The following is a 17,667-nucleotide window of genomic DNA, read 5'->3' on the forward strand; positions in this document are numbered from 1 at the left end:
TTTTTGTCAGTAAGAATAAACTTCACCTCTTTGACACAACTACAGACTGGTGAGTTTCAACAGAAAACTCCTGAGATATTGCCTTTTTTTTTTGGCAAAAACTACAAAACTGAAGGATCAACTGACAAAAGCAGCCTTGGGAACAATGATATACCCCACCCATCTGATACCCTTGTTGAGATGTCAGCACTCATCAGTGGCTAACTTTCAGGCTTCACTTTTGGGACAAAATACTTTAAATGAGTTTAAACAATAGCTCGGGGAAAGAAACCAGTTTAAAAATTATTTAGGCAAAATCTAATCTTCATATCAAAGAAGAGACTGTGATGAGTGTTGTAAATAAATATACCCAGTATTAGTAAATAGCTCTTTGCACAGTTCTAACAAAATCTTTGGAGGCATTATTCTCTTCCTTTAATCGAAAATTGAAAAAGTCAAACATAACCTTTTGAAAGAATGCAAAAAGCCAAGGTATCCACAGACTTTTGAAGAGCAGTGTTTATAGCAGCATGGCAGCTTGACACATGGGATTCCAACCTCTGGAAATTTACACATGAGCACTCATATTTATTTATCTCTACACATATGTAAAAACAAAACATGAGTTTTAGGGAAAGTTGGGTAGTGTATTTGCCAAAATACGGAACAGAAAATGAAAATTGAAGTGAAAGAAATAAAAATCAACATGTAAATGAATGGTATTACTGGAGGTCAGAACGTAGAAGGAATGTATATGAACAGCTTAAAATCCATAGCTTAAAATAACTACACTCAGTTACATATCTGGATCCTGTAAACCTGTACTCAGAGGAGGTGATCAACAACGCAATTCCTTGAGCTTTTGAATACATAAAATATTCATAAAGTCTATTTATAAAATATTTATAAAATCAAAAGGATCAAACTGTTTGCATCTATATTTGTATATGTAATGCCAACATATCTGCTGCACACTACAGGTCCCTCTTTGAGTGTGACATAACATGAGCTGTCTGCAGCTTTATTTAAAAAATAGCATCTATGAATATATTTGTTGGTGTAGCTTCAGGAGCAATGAACACACATCATGTTTTTGTCATGTCATCATTTGAATGTACTTTGAATGAAGAGGTCATTCCTAGAAAAACCGTCATGGTCATCATTCTTGTTAACTATTTTGTATTCAACTGCCTTTTCTCAAAGCAATCATAATGTCATTGTTTATGCGCACACACACACACACACGCACGCACCATATCAGGCACAGTCAAAACCAAATTTTAAGGCTGTCTTGAAAGTCAGAGTGGGAGCACACTCTCATAAGACTCTCAGTAATCTGGAATATGTGAGAACAAGACCTTCACAACCATTTTGGATGTTATCCCTACTCTCCTCTAACTGCGTCTTTTTCTAGAAGATTCCAGGCACCAGGCGATAGGGCACAGCTGCAGTGTAACGGTTCCAGTCCTGGCCGTACTTGCTGCTGCAACGGTGCTCATCGCGCACACAGCGGTGAACCAGCAGGATGGTCATGTAGACGATGTAGAAGTACGGCAGCAGATGCGCCCCTCCGCAGGCCATGCAGTAGGCCAGAGAGCCCATCAGATCTCCCGTGTAGTTCATGTGTCTGGCCACACCCCAGAACCCTGAAGTCAGCAACTTGCTGCGATGTGTACCACCGTCAGCGGAGCGGTAGCTACATTCAATAAAAGTGGGCTTCTTCCCCCAGATGGTGCAGGCCCCCTCTGTGCGGCGGAACAGGTCTTTCTGATGATTGGTGACACGGAAGATGTAGTAGCCGACCAGGCCCAAGGTGAGGACGGCAGCAGCATGAGGTGTGGAGAGCTGAACAGGGTTATAGACGAGGTACAGGCCCTGAAAACAAGAACCAGTCAGATCCAAAAGCAGACACAATGTACAAAGAATGCAAACACACAAGACCCTGATCTATAATATATTGTACTGGTAAAACAAATTGTACACAGTAGCGACTGTGTAGGTAAAAACTATCGTTAATGTGCAATTAAAACATTTAGAAATTTCCAGTCAGTTCAATAACCAGAGTCATAGTGTCAAACGCCAAAGAAAAACAATGCACAGTTTCACAACACAGCAAACTGTTACATGTAAGCAATACTTTAAATGTCAGGATTTTTCCTCATTAGTGGTAATGTTTGAGTATAATTATGATTGACCAGACTGTACAGAGGTTGAGACACACCTGGAGTGTGTAGAGGTAAGGCAGCCATACACAGTCTCCCCAGCCCAGGTACCAGCCAAAGTGGTCATGACAAATATCAATGGTCTTCAGGTACCAAGCTTCATTCCAGAAAAAGTCCAACACATAGATTGCCTGAGAAAAATATTGTGAACTTAACTGGTCAGAGACAGTGCCTTCTTCAGATTTCTTAACTAGCATACTGTTAGGTATTATATGATTGTTTGATACTTAATTTCTCATCTTGAGAGATTCATCTATATATCTATACATCTCCACAGCTGCAAACCTTCAAAAAGAAAAAGAACTATTTTGAAAAGCAAGAGGTGATTGACCAGTGCCACCTAGTGGCTGATGACTCACCTGGAGGACATTTACTAGAATCATGGAGTTGGTCACGTAGCCATAGAGCTCCTGCTGTTTGGCTGCATAGGAGAGGTTAATCAGAGTCCATGCTACGATACCTGGACGCCCATTGAAGAAGAGCTTGAAGTCAAACCACTTCCCTATGCGTGGGTTGAACTCTATACCCATCATGTAGTTATAGAAGATACTGCCAGTGAATTTGCTGCAAAGGACCACAAAGGATAAACTAATTCAATCAGTCTGTCTAATTTTCTCTCTCTTCTGAAAATAAAATATCAATATGAAGGTACGTTTGAGACCAATTACACCAAAAAAAAATAGGTGTTACTGAAAATGGTTTGATAACCAGCTAAAATGAAGGAAATCTTTAAACGAATCCTCACCAGTCCTCTGCATTGGTAGGGAATAAATAGGCCTTGATAAAAGCAAAGGTGGACACGGCGTAACCTAGAATGTTGGTACACCACAGAAGGGGAATCCAGTGGTCGACGATGATGGTCGGTGAGAACCAATGGAAGTAGTGAGCATTGGCAAACCACAGAGCATGAGTGATAATCCAAGACTGCAGGCCGTTGATCTCATACTTGTTAACGAGACCTGTGAAAGATCATAAGAATATCTGGATGTAACATTTGGATGTAACATGTGATCTTCACCTCTGCAAGTGGGTCCTGTTCTACACACCTTGGTTAAATTTAAAAGGAAATATTACAGGACTATTTAAATGGATAACTGTCATAACACTTTCATAAGTAAATATTATAGTATGTTTGTTTATTTATTTTAGTTTCTTTTTTAGGAGATTCCACCACTGTGGTGTGTTGGTTTTACCAGCATAATTTTGTTAAGGAATTGCGCACAGCTTGGAGAACCAAATCAAAGAGAATAAAAAAATCTGTCTTTTATCATTTTTGTACTTAGAGAGAATTTGTTCAAATTTTTCCCTGATGGTTAAGTTTAAGGTGACAATAAGTCAACATGTCATTTGATCTATTATAGTAGGAACTGGTGCTGCTTACAGTGACTTGATGTGACCAGTCCTTACCCAATGTAAAGCTCCAGTAGGATCTAGTATTCTCCATGCCTATACTCGTTTACCTGCTGGAGTGCGAGCTCCATCCTGAACCCCACCCACGTAGCCTGGCAGGAACTTATGGGTAACATCTGGAACACACATGTACAGCACCACCTAGTGGGGAAGCCATAGAGGTACTGTCAATAAAAATCTCAAAATCCATGAGGCAAAAAACAACAAAAAACAGGTTATTCAAGGTCAACGCCCTCTGAGCATTCAGTACCTGGAAAGTGACCCAGAAAGCGTAGATCTTGCAGGCGGTCCATGTTAAGGAAGGGGCACGTTGCCAAATAGAAAGCGGAGATGCATCACCGCTGTACAGGTCCAGCAACACGTGGCTGATAGAACACTGATACTGGTCACAGGCCATGACAAAGAAGAATACGATGAAGGGCGCGAAGCAGAGCAACAGGATTACAGAGGTCAGAGAAAACCAGTCTACCTCCCTAAACAACGAGACGAGACGCAAAACAGAGGTTCAGATATCTGTTTTCTTCAGGAAATAAAAAAAAAAATGTTATATTCAGTGCATCAAGTACATTCATTTAGTTGTGATAGTTGCTGTGCTTTTTTCATGTTATAGGACTGCTGCGACCAGGACCGCACATAAACCCAGAGTGAATATACTTTTTAACCCCTAAACAGCATAACAGGCCTCCTAAAAAATGTTAACTAAAAAAATGATCTGGCAAACGATATATTTACCACAGACAATATCCCAACCTCACTAAGGCTCAGAGCAGCACTGTGACTTACCAAGCCCTGCCCCACTGTCCCAGCTCCCCTGACTCTGCTTTCTCCTCAGACTTAGTGCCATTGGAACTGGCCTTGTGACGCTGCCTAACAGCGTTTGAAGTCTCTGCCGTAGTCATTAGTCTGTGAAAAAGAGTGAAGTGAAAGGAAGAGAGAGAGAGGATCAGAGGTGTATTTGAAAGACAAGCTTGAAACTATGGGGACAACTTTCATTAAAGCCTGAAACTCCTAATGAGGTGTCATGAGAACTCAAAGTGCATAACACGTCCTTGAGGATCCATGATAACACATGTAATCTGTCTGTAACATACAGTTCAAAGTACAGGTCATTACCAAAATACAAGAAGCACCAATGTAAAATATCTTTAAAGGGCACTGTGACACCATTCTTCTTCAAGATTCCATAACCTAGTGTTTTGCTCAGGGTGGCTCTCTCAGGTGGCACACAATTCTACCTGCAAACATTTATTATTAGACGTAATGTAAGGTTTAGACACTGGAGCCATGGCAACAGTATCCAGCTCTGTGAAATTCATATTGGACGGTTCTTGAAAGCGCTTTCTGAGGCCCTTGACTGATATTTGCTAATAACTGATTCACAATTGTTTTTCCCCTGCATCTTGAACCATAGGATGTCCCTCACATCAAGGAATATTCACTTTCAACTCAACTCTGCTGACTCCAGGTAATAATGTTTTTCCTTGTCATCATCACCGTATCACCTATTTCTTGCGAAACTTCAGCAAATTGCACAGACCTCATCACTGAAACTCTACCCAATGATCATCCCTCTTTCAAAAAGCGTCTGAGATCTCTTCCCCTGGTAGTACCAGCCAACACAAAAACAAGGCATATGCAGAGTTTTTGTATATGTGTGAGACTCTAGGCGTGATGGGGTGTTAATTGCTTAATTTACGTGTGAAAACACCTGCTTTCTGTAAGCTTCTACCCCTTCATTTCAGCATATCTGTATGTGCTGATGGAGTTAGAGTGATAGCACGGTTGGTGAATACGGTACCTAAAATGTATCAATTTGAAGGCTTATTTCAAGCATGGTTACACATGCATTTGCAAACTGTTTTCAGGTCATTTGTGTCTGTTGCCATGTTACAGGTTTGTGATGCCCGTGAGTTATTTGAACCCACATACTGTAAATATAACCCGAAATGGGCACACACACTTCAAGTATGAAGTGTCTCGTAAACAGAGCTGTGCACGTCACAATATATTCTTACGCAAATTAAGAATTTGCTTTCTTCGAAGTCATTGAAACATATCTTGTCATAGTAATCTTTTATTAAGTCAACAATTAGCGCAAAGAAATTGGGCAAGAGGGTGAAATGTTTGCTGTTTCGTCAAACTTTACACACATGCGGTTAAAGGGGCAGACAGGAGATAAGAGTCCAGCAGTCTTCCGACTTCTCCCATGTTACATAACCCACTTGAAATGCAGGTGTTGACAGACAGGCTACCATTTTCCACAGCTAATCCGTAACATTATGGGAAGTGAAATGTTATTCTACTGACCATTGTTCATCACTCAAACAATGCCACATATGGCAAGCGCTTGACATTGCTGTTTCGGTGAGACAATAGGGGATTACATAAAATGCACTCTTTTAAAGCATCGTCTTTTGCTACAGTTGCAATATTTTACCCACTGATGAGTTTTCTCTGTATGCAAGACCACTTATTTGGCTGTATATTATGCCGAGATTTTCCGCTCTCCGTTACCACCAAATTAAGCTGTGTGCACGACATAAATGCACCATGCACTCTGAGCCATGTATCACACCCAGCAAGAGGCCCATGATTGGGTTTGACTCTTACATTGTGCATACATTTCTGTTATATACATTTGTAATAACAATCATGTTACATTGGTACTAATGTGGTCGAATCCCTCATATTTTCTTCAAAAGAGTGTAAATTTAACAATCCCTAAAATGTGATATGCTCCCATAAATAAACATTATTCAAGGAGTACTAAAATTAGTATATAGTAATTAGTAATTAGTAGTATAACGAGAGAGAAAACAATTCTTGGCGAAGTAGTTCAATACAATTTCAAGTAGTACTCACAAGTGTGTCGTGAATATCTGGTGAAGAGCGTAGTATTTTTTACACTGCCAAAGATGTTCATGACATAACTAAGGGTCTAGGTTTTTACAGAATCTAGGGCCTGCTCCGCCCATTAACGGAGCGAGGGTTTTTTTCGACCAGTCAAATTCGAGCGTGGTAGGCAGCCATTCCGTGGATTGGACAACAACGTCAAGCGCCTGATGTGACCATGAATGAACGAATGGTACTGCCAAGAGCAACAAACTGCGGGGCATTTACGCAGTGTTGCTGCTGTAAAGGGCAAAAGTGTGGGCATAACCAACACATTATAAAACACCAAAGTGTCCTGATTGTTCATAATTCATCAATTCTAAAACGTCCCTCAAACATTAGAGTTTTATTTTGACAATACGTTAAATTTTTGAACCGGAAGTAAACTGCCACCAATCGGCTGTAACTTAAGTGGGGTTAGGATAACAACACTGGAGTTTATGCCATAACAGCTTTGCATACCACGAGGAATTAAAACTTCTTACACTGTTTCACTATGGGTCGAAAAGTGACTTTAGCGACTTGCTCTTTAAATCAATGGGCTCTAGATTTTGACGGGAATCTATCAAGGATACTGAGAAGTAAGTTCGGTAATATTTGACAGGTCTGAGCACAACCTTACATTTCGTTATGACAGTCGCTGTACCACACGAGAGATACAAACGGCCCCAGAACAGTTGCTCTGATTGTGTCTGCAGAGAGCAGTTTATGGTTGCGTGATTCGAATACATTTATAAAGAAAGAGGAGTCCAAAAACAAATGCATTCCATTAGTTAACATAACCTGAAGTATTCGACCTTTTTCTTCGAGGTATTGAGGAGGCTAAGTCCAAAGGAGCCAAGTACAGACTGGGACCAGAATTAGAAATTTGGTAGGCTCTTCCCCGCGTTCTTCTTCAAGTAGTTACACTATTTGAAGCTAGGTTCAGCCTATACATAATGGCATTGTAATGCTTCAGTTGTCATGAATCAGCTGGTAGACTGTACTTCACATAAATTCATTCATTAACAGTGTATTGATCACATTAATCATGTGCCATGTTTGCTTTCACTGTTGATAATGCGCTAGTTAAGTTTTACAGGTGTTAGATTTTTATTAAGTCCTGTGTGTTCTGTTTTACTGTGTGTTATTCAGTGGATATGGCTGTGCTGATCATTTCTATGAGTCAGACACCCTTCTTCATTGCTTTCAAGTCCTAAAAGAGCTTTTAGAGTCACCTGTGACTGAGGACATCATCTGTGATGTTGGCATGTGAGTGCCCCAAAAGATTATATTATCAGACATTTTAGTTGTAGATGCTATGTCAGTATATGCACTCATAGCTATTAAAGTTTACGTGGTGTTGGAAAGTGCTTAAAAATAACGTTTTTCGTCCTTTTCAAGGCCTGTTATGCATCACAATGTTCGCTACAACTGCAGGGTCATTTTTCTGAACAAGTAAGGTTTTCTTCTTAATTTGGGAAAAAATGCACAGATTTTTAATATATATTTGAAACTTGCAAGATAATGATACCATCGCTTCATTTGTAATGTCTAGGCATCTTGAGACATGTATACCTCCTGGAAAGACAAAGGCATATTTTTTTCTTTGTACAGGAAGATATTATTAATTCGGCCTAAAATGCTTCTGGCAAATAATGGCAACAACAGGGAATTTCGCTGGTTTTCAGCTTGGAGTCAGCCCAGGTGAGAGCATCCTTCAGCAGCATCTTTCCAACACTTTACCTTCATAAAGGCAGTTGAAAGCTGAATTATTAAGAAAGAACACCGAGAGAACCTTACAGAGGGACATGTTGACACATCTCAGTAATTTGATAAGCGTTTTTGACTTGATTGTCTACTTTTGACAGGCATGTAGAGGAGTACTTTTTGCCTCGGATCATACAGGATGTGACCGGGCAGGTAAGGAATGCCTTCTCACCTTAGGCAATCAAAGCATTCTGTTGTAATCATGTGATCCTATAGATTTAAAATGTGAACTTCATACTGTTTAAGGGGAAAGAACCTTTTACCAGGAATACAACTAACTCAGTACATGCTCAAGAATACTTTTCTCTCCAGGCCAAGCTGTTGGGAGACATGTTGGTTGAATCAAAATTTGATGTGTTGGGTAAATCTCAGACCATTTTTTGTAAATCACTATGGAAACATCCTGCTGAAGAAAGGTGATTGCTAAAGAAACAAACAAACAAACAAATAAATAAACAGGTTACATGAACTATAAAAGTATCATCTCGTAAAATTTAGTGCAAGATATCTTCACCTTTGCACTAGTCTTACACTACTTTAGTATGTTGTTGTTTGGACTGCACTGTATCAGCTTAGAAGAAGTCAGAGAGGGTTGTCAGGACCCTTGTATGGAGGAGGGAGGTTACTAGGTGTTGTCAGGAAGGCAGTCAAAGATGATTTTATATGTCGCCATTTCCTCGTCTTCCTTCAACACAATGTTCGCCACACCTGTTGATCTCGTTATGGGCATGGCATTGTTCATACTTTGTTCTTCGTTTAGAGAATACATCAGATGAAATGATGGCGGTGGGAAGAGAAATATTCATCTTTATAATGTTAATAATAGCTCTCTTTGTTAAATAAAGGTAATAAACACAGTAATTTTCTCTACCGTTAAAAAAAAGTATTTTAAAGGCTATGTTATAAATATATAACCCATATAATTGGTTATATGTTTAAATGAATGGCATATGTTTCTGGAGAATCGTGTTGTATTTGGACGTGGTATTGAATATCTTTCTGGTCTGTGCACTGGTTTGGATAATAAGAGCTATAACATCTTTGACAATATCTTTGGTCGGTGTTCTTATGGAATGACTGACATTCAGAATTTTGTTTATTTGAAATTTCTTTTGCACAGGCTTTGTTTCACTCATTCCATTTGATTATCCACAGTTAGTTTATTTTATTCTTAGGTTGTTTTACTCTTAAATGGTCAACATGTTTTTCTTTGTCTTTCTAAATGACCACAAACCTTCTGTGATACTGTACATGGAAGACGACAGTGCCATTTGGTGACGGGGTCCTCTCCACTAAAGACACCTGCCTTGGAAGTGAGATGTGTGCTGAGCTGTGGAGCCCCAGGAGGTACTGATCTCAGCATTCACTCTCTGCCTGCTCCTTATGTTTAACTGATATTCAAGCTTATGACAACTAAAATGGCATTGTCAAGTTACTTTACAGCTATCATCTTAGCTCCACACTGACACCCCCCCCCCCGACATCGACTTGTTCTGTTTCTCCAGACTTCCAGACCTGCCATCTAAGTACTGAGGCGTCCTGTAAAGTGCTTGTTGTTCATTTATGTAAAGACACACGTACTCTAAGAAGATGGGGCTGTCTCTTGTATATGGCCCAAGTATTATGTTCTGTCCTTACCCTAGCTCTTTGTAGGAAACAGGAAAAGATCCAGTAGTTCTTTGAAAGCTTTTGTTTTGTTTGGGAATGCTGATGTGAGAAGTTATTATGTTTTTAAATCTGTGTGCTCCACAGCTCTCACATTGACATGGGTTTGGATGGAATAGAGATCTTTACCAACTCCTCAGCTAGCTACCATGAGTTGCGTAAAGCTGACCACAGAGTCAACCTGGTCAAATCAGCCACCACTAAGGTTAAAACTGACTACTCACAAATGTGTCTTCTTCTTGCCACTAGGGGGCTCTCTTTTTCTCTGTTTTTTAGGTGAAACTTATGCAAAACATCTTGTTGAACCATAATTAAATGTTCTTTGCCTTATAATGAACCAGTTTCTAAAAATTTGTTAGATTTAGAGATTGCTGTTTGTTTTGACTGGTCTACTAAGTTGTCATCTCTTACTGAAATGTAGATCTTGTTTGGTACAGAGTGGGGGGATCTATCTCTTTGCCAATCAGAAGGGTTGTGATGGAGACCGTCTGTACTATGATGGTTGTGCTATGATAGCCATTAATGGAGACATTGTTGCCCAGGGAACACAGTTCTCCCTTGAAGATGTGGTAAGAGTCCTCTGTACTATTACTGTTTTTTTCTGCTCAGTATGTACTACACTATAACTGTTTGTAACACAAGCAAATAGTCTAGTCCAAGGTAATTTTACCAAAGGCATACACCTGTTTTATTGGTTACTTTCAGGAGGTTATCACAGCCACTCTTGATCTGGAGGATGTGCGTAGTTATCGTGGAGAGCAATGTCACCCACACATGGTAAGACCCGCTCTGAGAACATTGCTTTTTGACTTATGACTTTTTGTCTTATGTATTTCCTGTGTAGGATGTGATTGTCTTTCCTCACTTTCTCTTTACAGCATTATGATCACAAATCTTTTCAAAGGATCAAGGTGGACTTTTCCCTCTCAGACTGTGAGGACGTCTCCCTGCCCCCCCACCAGCCAATAGAATGGCAGTTCCACACACCAGAAGAAGAGATCAGGTAGCTCCTGCATTTTGTGGTCTTTACCATCAATATATAGTTACATATTCTTTTAGTCTTCGGGGTTTGCAATAAAGTGGAATCAAGGTGAGTAAGATGAATTTCTTAGGAAAGGACTGACTCTGCACTGGATATCGAGGTCTCTGCCAGGTATCGCCACTGCTCATGGGAAATAATGAAGCTGAAATAGAGGGGTGGAGTTGAGCATTCATTCATTCATACATTCATTTTCCAAGCCACTTATCCTAATTAGGGTCAGGTGGGGTGCTGGAACCTATCCCAGTGTTCATTGGGCAAAAGGTGGGGAAAAACCCTGGACAGGTCACCAGTCCATGGCAGTGGAGTTTAGCAGCATTATGAAATATGCATTGGTGGTTCCTTATGTTTGGAGAACATTGAAGCTAATCGCACAATCTCTAGTAATATCTACTATTTCATAGCCACCCTTCAGGTAATTAAAAAAACAATTTTGTTACAGAAGTCAAAACTGCAACTTGTCCTCTTTAAGATGTTTAGCTGGTGTTTGCAAGCACCATATAAACTTTGAATAACCTGAGCCATGTAATCAAATCTTCCCCTTAATGTACTTCACGAGTCCAGGAGTGTGGCTGTCCTATTCTCGTCACAGAGGAGTTTCCAGAATTGTAACAGTTATTTATCCCTGACTGCCTCCTTTGTCCTGTCTTTGTGTGGTGATTAGACAAGTGTAGAAAAACACTCAAAAGTAACATCTTCAGTTTGTGTAAACCACAGCTACAGTGCAGTTACATTGCAATGGTTTGTCATGGAAAATGTACAGTTAGCTGCTTCTGAATGAACAAGTTTGACCGCTCACATGCATTTTTGGTATTTTCAGTCTAGGTCCCGCATGCTGGTTATGGGACTACTTGAGAAGGAGTGGTCAAGTGAGTGTCCTTAATTCAATTTGCTTAAGTCATACATGAGCTTGAAATGTCTGTAAGTAAGTGAGAGCAATAGAGAATATGTTCATGTGCATAAGATCAAATAAGAGCAAATATTCTTTGTACTATACTTCATGCTGGATTGTGTCCAGATTTGCACATCTATTGTCAGCTTGTGTGTCCTCTGAGAATGTGTGTGTTAATGAGTTTGTCTGAAGTCTGGTCTGCCCTGTACTAGGCTGGTTTTCTCCTTCCCCTCAGTGGTGGAGTGGATAGCTCCTCCACAGCCTGTATTGTGTACTCCATGTGTGTGCAGGTCTGCAAGGCCATCAGAGATGGAAGTAGGTCCCAAAGACCTCCAGTGCATGCACACACACACACACACACACACACACACACACCACACATACAAAAGCACATGTACACTGCAGTGGACACACTTGATCATGCTTCATTAGACCTGTCCTTGAGTCACAGGCTTCTACATTAACCAGTCTGTAATTGCATTGTTAATCTAGTCTTATGGAATATCGGCAGAGACATAACATGTAACTGTTTATAAATCAGTCTGTCACACATATACTAAGTCCACCCCTATCAGATTTCACCCACTCAAAGAGGACAATCTCAAAGCACCTAGTAGAGCTCAATACCTTATTTATAGCCATAGTACCCTCTTATCCACATACCATATTGTTTTATGAAAAACAGAAGTAAACCACAGAGTTCTCCTTTTGAATGATACTCCAACTCAATCAGACTCTCAGGTTCTGGAGGATGTTCAGAGGGTGGTGAGCGATGTGACGTACAGACCTGAGGACCCACGGGAGCTGTGTGGACGCCTCTTCACCACATGCTACATGGCCAGTGAGAACTCCTCTGAGGACACACGTAACCGAGCCAAAGAACTGGCCACCCAGATCGGCAGGTCAGGACAAACTGCAGGAATAGTCTGTCCCTATAAGTGCAACAATTAATACACGTCCCTATCCATTCAAAGTTGTTCAGAACACTCATCTGTGGAACTGAGAAATACATCACTTCAGCTCATAGTTCAATTGTAACTGGAGGAGATTTACCAGATAACTGTAACTATATGGGAGATTGTTACGAATTATGCATTTTGTCTCAACAAGAGATCAAAGATATTATGGAGTTAATTATCTGTTGCAGGTACAGTACTTCCTCAAAATTTTCAGTGTGAGATTGTTCCTTTTTATTCTGGCCTCTTATGATTTAGCAATCACCTGAATATCAACATTGACCTGGCAGTGAAAGGCATGTTGAGTATCTTTTCCATGGTGACTGGAAAGATGCCCCAGTTCCGTGCCAGTGGGGGAAGCAGCAGGGAGAACCTGGCCCTACAAAACATCCAGGTAGGCATTAGGTCCCTCCTAGAGGGCCTGCCTCACTTTTGACCAAAACACCACACATCTATATTGAACAATTTGACATTCATTACATTTAAACTGTGGTTATGAAAATGGTCATTACATGACCTGCTAACTTTCAGACCTCAAAAAAGGTACTTTGTTTACAGTGTAGGAAGAAAACTCTGTTCAAACATCAAGCCAGAGTTTTGACTGATTTGTGAGAACAGTGATATTTCAGAATGATTCATCAGAACAGACATAGCCATGGGAGTTTCCAGTGGCATAAAGAGAGTGACTGAGTGTGGGAGAGTGGTCCTGTTCAGCAGACTGTGCAACCTCGGATCATAAGACTCAACACCTGTTAAGCTGAACAGTTTAGACCTGACTAGTTTGTCCCATTGATTCACTGACAGAACAAGACCAAAACCTTTCCTGTGTTGTATCACATCTCTATAGGTTGCTTTCGAAAAGGTAGCTCGTTAAAACCAAAAACCATCTCTAGCCCTGCCGGCATCACATGTCCACCCCTTTAGCAGCTCAGGAAACCAGAAGTGACCATACTTATTTTAGCTATGCCTGTTTTTGCTAAGCCTGCATTTTTTCATGTGCATTTTGCTTGTGTGTTAACGCAACCTCACCACAGTGTTCACAGGGACGTGGCACAGTTAAACCACGACAGAAATTTTAGTTTGTCTGGACTTTCTGTTAACATTATCCTCTGTGACACACCAGCATCATATGAAAAGTGCATACTATGAGAAAGAACTCGTTGACTCTTGTTAAGTTTGAATGTTACGAGAAGCGCAAACAGTACATGTAAATCTATGTTAAAACAAGCTTTCCCCCCCCCCCCCCCCCCCCCAAGTCTATAAATGATGTTTCAACTTGAGTTCCTTCAGCATGGATTCTTGTCCTTAACCTGCTACCTGTGATTCAAGTCATGGAATGTAGTCTTCTCTGTTGTTTAAAGTTAAAATGTAAAAGGCAGTGTTAAAATGACCCGCTGACCTTGTTTCTTAACACAGAATCAAAGATACCGTTACATTTTCAGTTGATCTTCCTCCTGTGCTGTGTTGTCCTGCACAGGCACGTATCAGGATGGTCCTGGCCTACCTCTTTGCCCAACTTTGCTTATGGGCTCAGGGTAAACCAGGAGGCCTGCTGGTTCTTGGCTCTGCCAATGTAGATGAGAGGTAAGTAGTCTTTGGGGTATTAAATGTCATTCATTTCAGATGGCACAGATGGACATTGGTGTTTACATTAACTTTCATACATGTTTCATCCTCCCTTTCGGTTCAGTGCATTAATTTCTTGGGTCATTTCTGGAGGCTGTTGTTTAATTGTGTGCAAATACATTTTATGTTACTTCAGTCTTCTCTGCATTCAGCTCTGACTCTCCTCACAGTGGCTGTGCATGATACAGTGATTTTATACAACCCAAACTGTTTAAACATCTGCTAAACAACCTTAAAGCATGTAAAAAAAAATTGCCAGACCTATTCAAACATTCAGTCTCTATATCAGCACTGTGAATGCTTTAGTCTGATATAACTGTAATATAGCGTAACTAATGGCCATCTCTTTTTTTGCACAGTTTGACTGGATACTTCACTAAGTATGACTGCTCCAGTGCTGACATTAACCCTATCGGAGGAGTCAGTAAGATGGATCTGAAGAGCTTCTTGCAGTACTGTATAGACCATTTCCAGCTCAGTGCTCTGAAGAGGTATGGAGGTCGCCTCCCAACCAGGACTGCAAGTCACAGCACACAACATATCCAGTATATTATAAATATATACTGACACTTCAGACAACAAATACAGAGCAGCACAGCACAGCTGTCACAAAGTCAGGCCAAGTAAACAGTCTGTACCAGTAAGTCTTAATACTGGTCTTAGTGGTGGTATTGGGCCTCATGTTTATCCTCATGACCGACAGGGTCACCTTGTAGCAGGGAAACTGCTGCATTGTCTTTCGCATGGTGACATGTTATCACTGACCCCTTTGCAGTATCATGGCAGCTCCTCCCACTGCAGAGCTAGAGCCCCTGACAGACGGACAGGTGTCCCAGACTGATGAGGTAATAATAGATCACTTCTGATAAGAACAGGAAAGTAATCCTGGAGCATGAAGTTTTGACATTTTTGGTGTGATGACCAATTAGTGTGATGACCAATTAGACCCATGGAATTCAATCCATGATATATTCATGCATGTATAACTGACTTGTCAATTAAATAAAACTGAAGAGTCAGGATGATCTGGCCAAACAGGATTTCAGAATAAAAAGTAAGACTAACAGTACATACTGGGACTGTTTTCACGGTCTGTTCCACATGGCTGTGTGTTGTAAACAAAGTTGGGATGTAACATGATCTCCTCTCGCTTGCTCACCTCCCGCTTTGGCTTTCAGTCCGATATGGGGATGACCTACTCGGAGCTGTCTGTGATTGGCAGGCTCAGGAAGATCTCCAAGTGTGGCCCGTACAGCATGTTCTGCAAACTCATTCACATGTGGAGGGAGACATGCTCACCCTCACAGGTCTGACTCACCCATGGCTGTCACTCACTACTTATGTCCTCTTTCTCATGCACATTTACAACCACATGTCGCTTGGTTCAGCCAAACTTGGTATCGTGGGAGATTTTTTTTTTTTTTGCTATATTTTAACTGGTTTGAAATTAAATTCTGTTTATTTCAAATTTTTGTTGAGATCTTTTTAATCTTTGATTACCTGAGAAATCTGAAGTTTGGCTCTCCCAATCAGTCATGTCAGTTTGCACCTTACTGCAGACTGTGTCATGTTAACATGTTGTCATGTTGACATACCAGGTTGCTATGAAAGTGAAGCACTTCTTCAGGATGTATTCAGTCAACAGACACAAAATGACAACAGTGACACCTTCTTACCATGCTGAGAGCTACGGCCCTGATGATAACCGCTTTGACCTCCGACCTTTCCTCTACAACACACTGTGGTCCTGGCAGTTCCGTTGCATTGATAATCAGGTATATGTGAATGTGCTGTTATGCAAAGTCACAAAAAAGAATTATTGAGAGAAAGGCCTGAATCCATGGGTCTTGTAAAACAACTGTGTGCTTCAGTAACAGTCATACTCTTTTCTTTCGCAGCTGCCTGCCATGGAATCTGACCAGAGTTAATGGTCTCACTGAGAAAAGTTGTGCCAAGGATTCTGCTCTGTGGATACAGTAACAGCTCAGAGTGTTCCTGAATGTTCTCTTAATACTCTAATTATGCTCATATTCAATTTTAGTGCATTTCTCTTCTCTTATCAAATATGACTAAAAATGATGTGGTAAGTAAATCAGAGATGGCAAATTATTTCGTAAGAAGGGAACTTTATAAAAGAAAGCTTCAGTCTTACACAAGAAACTGTTTGTATCGCCTCTGTTAAATTGCTGTTCTTAAAAGACTGCTTTGTTTTATGGACTCTTGTCAATGCTGCTGCTGCTCTATCAATGTTAAATGTACAAGTACTGGCCAAAATAAAGGAGACATTTGAGCTAATTAGGAGCATAAAATACAATGAAAGCGGGTGCTTATTAGTAAATTAAATAATTAATGTTCCAACATGCATAGAGCCATCATGTACAGCCCAAGATGCCCATTGTTTTGTTTATCTTGGCAACAGATCTCAGTGATATTAAAGAGTTGTGACTAGAGCATGCTTAGTAGGTTATCTATCTTTAGTATCAGTAAGAGAGAGTGCTCAATTCCAGTGGCAAAGGTGATGTTGTCTTGGAAGATGGGGTAAGTCACCAGCAGTTAGGGTCACCGTAAGCCAAAAGCACCAACACCTCAGCTGTGATAATTATGAAAGGTAAATGAGGCAATTCTGATATAGCCAACTGCCAATATCAATCTAATCAATCTATCAGTCTGAGCAGACAGTTTAGCTTTAAACTGTCCACTGCCACAGGGAGAGCACTAAGGTAGAATTGCAGTGCATAAACTTTTATTACATCTTAAAAATGTTTGAGTTAAGTGGTACAAAGAGCACAGCCAGTGGTCTATTGAGCAGTGGAAAATGGTCATGTGGTCATATGAGTCATCCTTTGGCTTGTTCTCAGGATGAGTGTACATGTAGGGTCACAAGGAGCCTACAGGTCTCCAAGCTTGATTCCCATGGTAAAGGGCGCATGTTTTTGGTATGGTTGTGGTCCATTCAAGCCCTTAATTGGCAAGGTAAATGCTATAAATTTGGTGTAACTCATATGCCATCCCAGTTTGAACCCAACTGAACACTTAATGAAAAATTTGAAGTGGAACCTGAAGAACGTGAACCTTTTTACACCACTATCATCAACATACCAGATGATTTTTTTAGAATGACTGAAATGATCTTTTTTCTTTTCTGGAGGAGACCGTGTGATTCCCTCCCACCTACAGGATGTATGCCCATTGTGCCAGTGCCAGCAGAAACTTGTGATAATCCATGTTGCTACTAAT

The 17,667-nt window shown here is 40.5% G+C and overlaps 2 protein-coding genes across 2 annotated transcripts; one reads left to right on the plus strand and one right to left on the minus strand.

The window, feature by feature from the left end:
* Window positions 1-474: 474 nt before the first annotated feature.
* On the minus strand, window positions 475-6,540 carry dhcr7 (7-dehydrocholesterol reductase). Its single transcript, XM_030794356.1, has 8 exons — window positions 6,474-6,540; window positions 4,395-4,514; window positions 3,862-4,084; window positions 3,662-3,752; window positions 2,947-3,160; window positions 2,561-2,765; window positions 2,201-2,332; window positions 475-1,854 (listed from the first exon to the last, which is right to left on the minus strand). Exons 2-8 carry the CDS (start codon window positions 4,508-4,510, stop codon window positions 1,390-1,392), a joined length of 1,446 nt encoding a protein of 481 aa, XP_030650216.1. The 5' UTR covers window positions 4,511-4,514; window positions 6,474-6,540; the 3' UTR covers window positions 475-1,389.
* Window positions 6,541-6,966: 426 nt separating this feature from the next.
* nadsyn1 (NAD synthetase 1) lies at window positions 6,967-16,461 on the plus strand. Its single transcript, XM_030766438.1, has 21 exons — window positions 6,967-7,084; window positions 7,314-7,374; window positions 7,638-7,754; window positions 7,887-7,940; window positions 8,100-8,189; window positions 8,354-8,405; window positions 9,511-9,599; window positions 10,005-10,122; window positions 10,355-10,486; window positions 10,623-10,694; window positions 10,796-10,920; window positions 11,777-11,825; window positions 12,061-12,163; window positions 12,582-12,750; window positions 13,063-13,198; window positions 14,282-14,388; window positions 14,790-14,921; window positions 15,206-15,275; window positions 15,609-15,737; window positions 16,029-16,205; window positions 16,329-16,461. Exons 1-21 carry the CDS (start codon window positions 7,000-7,002, stop codon window positions 16,356-16,358), a joined length of 2,097 nt encoding a protein of 698 aa, XP_030622298.1. The 5' UTR covers window positions 6,967-6,999; the 3' UTR covers window positions 16,359-16,461.
* Window positions 16,462-17,667: the final 1,206 nt, after the last annotated feature.

Source organism: Chanos chanos, chromosome 2, assembly GCF_902362185.1.
Source record: "Chanos chanos chromosome 2, fChaCha1.1, whole genome shotgun sequence".
In the NCBI taxonomy this organism is placed as follows: Eukaryota; Metazoa; Chordata; class Actinopteri; order Gonorynchiformes; family Chanidae; genus Chanos; species Chanos chanos.